The sequence below is a fragment of the Ochotona curzoniae genome, unplaced genomic scaffold, assembly GCF_017591425.1.
Source record: "Ochotona curzoniae isolate NIBS_2020 unplaced genomic scaffold, NIBS_Ocur_1.0 contig_3498, whole genome shotgun sequence".
Lineage (NCBI taxonomy): Eukaryota > Metazoa > Chordata > Mammalia > Lagomorpha > Ochotonidae > Ochotona > Ochotona curzoniae.
Genome location: NW_024465885.1, coordinates 34,626,066 through 34,629,164, shown reverse-complemented (window position 1 = coordinate 34,629,164; position 3,099 = coordinate 34,626,066). Strand labels below are relative to the sequence as shown.

At 38.7% G+C, this 3,099-nt stretch overlaps 1 protein-coding gene across 1 annotated transcript; it reads right to left on the bottom strand.

The window, feature by feature from the left end:
* Positions 1 to 406: 406 nt before the first annotated feature.
* On the bottom strand, positions 407 to 1,111 carry LOC121156882 (shieldin complex subunit 3-like). Its single transcript, XM_040980865.1, has one exon. The coding sequence runs from the start codon at positions 1,109 to 1,111 to the stop codon at positions 407 to 409; it is 705 nt and encodes a 234-aa protein (XP_040836799.1).
* Between the last annotated feature and the right edge of the window lie 1,988 nt (positions 1,112 to 3,099).

The window sequence follows — 3,099 nt, the reverse complement described above, 5'->3', positions numbered from 1 at the left end:
AAAGAGCTTCCATCTGCTGGTTCACACCCAAATGGGTGAGCATATCTGAAGTTAGAAGACAAGAACTTTTGTATTACCCACATGGACGCAGGGTCCCCAGGCTTTAAGCCGCCCTCCACTGCTTTCCCAGGGTTCAATCAGGGAGCTGAATGGGAAGCAGAGCATCCAGGATATGAACTAGAGCTCATATGTGAAACAGCATTGCAGGTGCAAGATTAGTCAGTGGAGCTCTTGTCCTGGCCTCTCACACTATGTTCCTTAGTAAAAGACAACCCTAGCTTTGTTGTTGTTGTTTTTAATTTAAAAGCCAGAAAAAATTTATTCAACTAGTTCACTTCATACTCAATTCATTCGTAACATTCCTATTATCAGTGGGATTCATTACATATTAAAAATAACGCCATACTTATGAACAAATAAATTCATTTTTCCAGTAAGATCTAATCCTTTTTTTAAGAAGATTTCCCACATATTCACAGTAGATAATATCATAGAGTACCCATACTAGGCTTAAATATCTCTGAATTGTAGCATTACAGGATGGAAGTTCATTGGGCCCGATAATTCGATTGGGTTTTGACCAAATATCTTCCGGAGTTTGGTGATGAAAAATAGTGTGTTCTATTGTCCATCTGAAAGCGAATGTGAAGTTAGTGTCTTCAAGGTGTCTTGCAATGTTTTTGAACAAAGGTAAAATCTCTCCAGTACAATGACTGTGGGGAGGGGAGACACCCCAGGGTCTCCTCTTGTGTTTTTTTTTTCCTTTTTCTGATTGCTTCTGCAGCTGTGCAGGGGGAACCTGCACCTCCAACGAGTGCGACTGCATCAACGGCTGCCTTTTCAGACCAGGCTGAAACTCCCACAGACCTACTGCGCAGCCATAACTCTGGGATATCACCTCTTGTTCGAAAACGGTCAAGGACAGTTTCACATCTTTCACGGCCTCTCTGGAAAGCGCAGGTAGAGACCTCTTAGGTTTGACTGGAAGTCGGGACCCATCATATGGAAACCAAGGAATAAATCTTACTTGAATTACCTTTTCTGCAATTTTTGACGGTTGTGCGGAGTCATTCTCACAAGGTCGATAATGTAATGTTATTTCTGTAATCATTCTTCAGTAATCCTGTTACTCTTAATGAAAATGTTCCAGCTGAACTCCTCAGAACTAGAATGTAATTTATTACTACAATATCTTCTTGCCAAATCAAGGGGAATCAGAATCTTTCAGCGCCAGCTGATGCTCCTGTTTTCGGGGGATTCACTTCCATTCTGACTGGCCCTTCTGACTCACTGCCTACGGGAACTGAAGAGGTTTAGGTTGGCCCCAAAGAAAATGAAAAAGTGCACGTTCCCGAAGAACGAGTGTCAAACGTTCTCCCCACTTAGTGTCTTGTCTCCAGTTGCTTAAATTCACCTCTTACTATGAGCTGGGCAGAAATCTCCGGGTTCTTCCCTCCAAAGCCGCCATCCTTTGGCTCTTGGAGATCTATACATGAAGCACTGTATTTTCCATCTACAATCACACATCAGAATTTGAAAGCAGCACACTTGGACAACACTAGTTTTATAACTTTCTTACATGGATATTTGTGTTAATGATAGTGATTCCACCTTTAGAAGGCAATTCACATTCAAAGCCCCAGTAGCTAATGCTTTCAAAATGGGATTTGGATTTTCATATAAATTATTTGAAGAAAAGTCCTGCATAGTGGCAGGGTGGGTTCAGTCATTGTTTGCATCATTATAAGACTGCATTTTTTAGCCCAGCCTGCTCTGTCTCCTACACAGCCTCTTGCTAATGTGTTCTGGAAGAGAACAGAGGGGAGCCCATGTACGGAGCTTCCTGGGAGATCTGACTTCTGATTTCAGCCCACCCCGCCCCTGATGGCCGCAGCCGTTTGGGGAGTGAATAAATCGGTGACTGATGTCTATGTCTCTGCCTGTCTCTTCTATATTTTGGCATATGTATACATAGGTAAGCATATATATGCACACACACATACATATATATTTGAAGAAACATATTCACTTAATAGTAATTAACCAGGGTTTTACTCTAAAACTTGATATTTGCAAAATATATCTCAAAATGTCACGTTATTTTATTTGCCCTATAATTTCACTTTAGTTTATAGAGATTAGCTTTATATGCGAATTATTTACCTGCTCCATATGGTTTCAATGATGTTGCAATGTTTGAGAATATTGAAATTGTGAATGTATTGTATTTGCAATACTTTTCACATATTCCAAATATTTTGAATGTTATATTTCATTAGCCTATTTTAAATTTTGCTTTTAATGTCAAAAATTCAATTTTACATTTAGAAACAATATACTCAAATGAATCAAGATGAATATCTGAGGGTAGATATTTACATAGCAGTGATTGCAGATTTGGGTAAGCAATACGAATGCAATGATTGTAAATTTGGGTAAAACAACAGTTAGTGTCTCACAGTAAATTGCAAAATTACAGAAGCTATAAAAAATTTGTATTTTGTAGCTCTCTTACACCAACTTAACTCCCTTTCTTTTCCTTTGTATTCTTTCCTTGTTTCCAAATTTGTCAGTATATCTCTTCCTATGTTGACAGTTTAGATATTATTCTTAATTTATGTAAATATTGAGGTTGTTTTTCAGCCTCACTTTAGTTTGTAATTTATTTAGATGTATTTCATGCATATCACCATGGGATCCAGAGTACTATTTCAACACACAAGTATAACACAGCAAATCAGTCATCTCTGCCTCCGAACCCTCCCTTCTTATTTGGAGCCTGCAATTTCCTCTCCCCCAACACTTCCTGCTGTATAATAATTTATTATTATGATCTACAGTCATTTGAAGCAACACAATACACAGTTTCAAGATCTACTACAGAGCTATTGTAACCAATACTGCATGGGAGTGGCATAAAAATAGCAACCACCAAAGCAGAATAGATATCCTGGAAATGAATTATTGCATATGAAGCCAACTGAACTTTAACAGAAGCCCCAGAAACACACACTGGAGAAGAACAGTAGGAAAGTTGGATGTATATGCAGAACATTGCAAACCTGACCTCTGGTTCTCCCCTGTAGAATAGCTTTATTC

What these genes read in the sequence shown, in the direction of transcription:
- LOC121156882 (XM_040980865.1), bottom strand. Translation starts at nt 1,111, where the DNA reads ATGATTACAGAAATAACATTACATTATCGACCTTGTGAGAATGACTCC.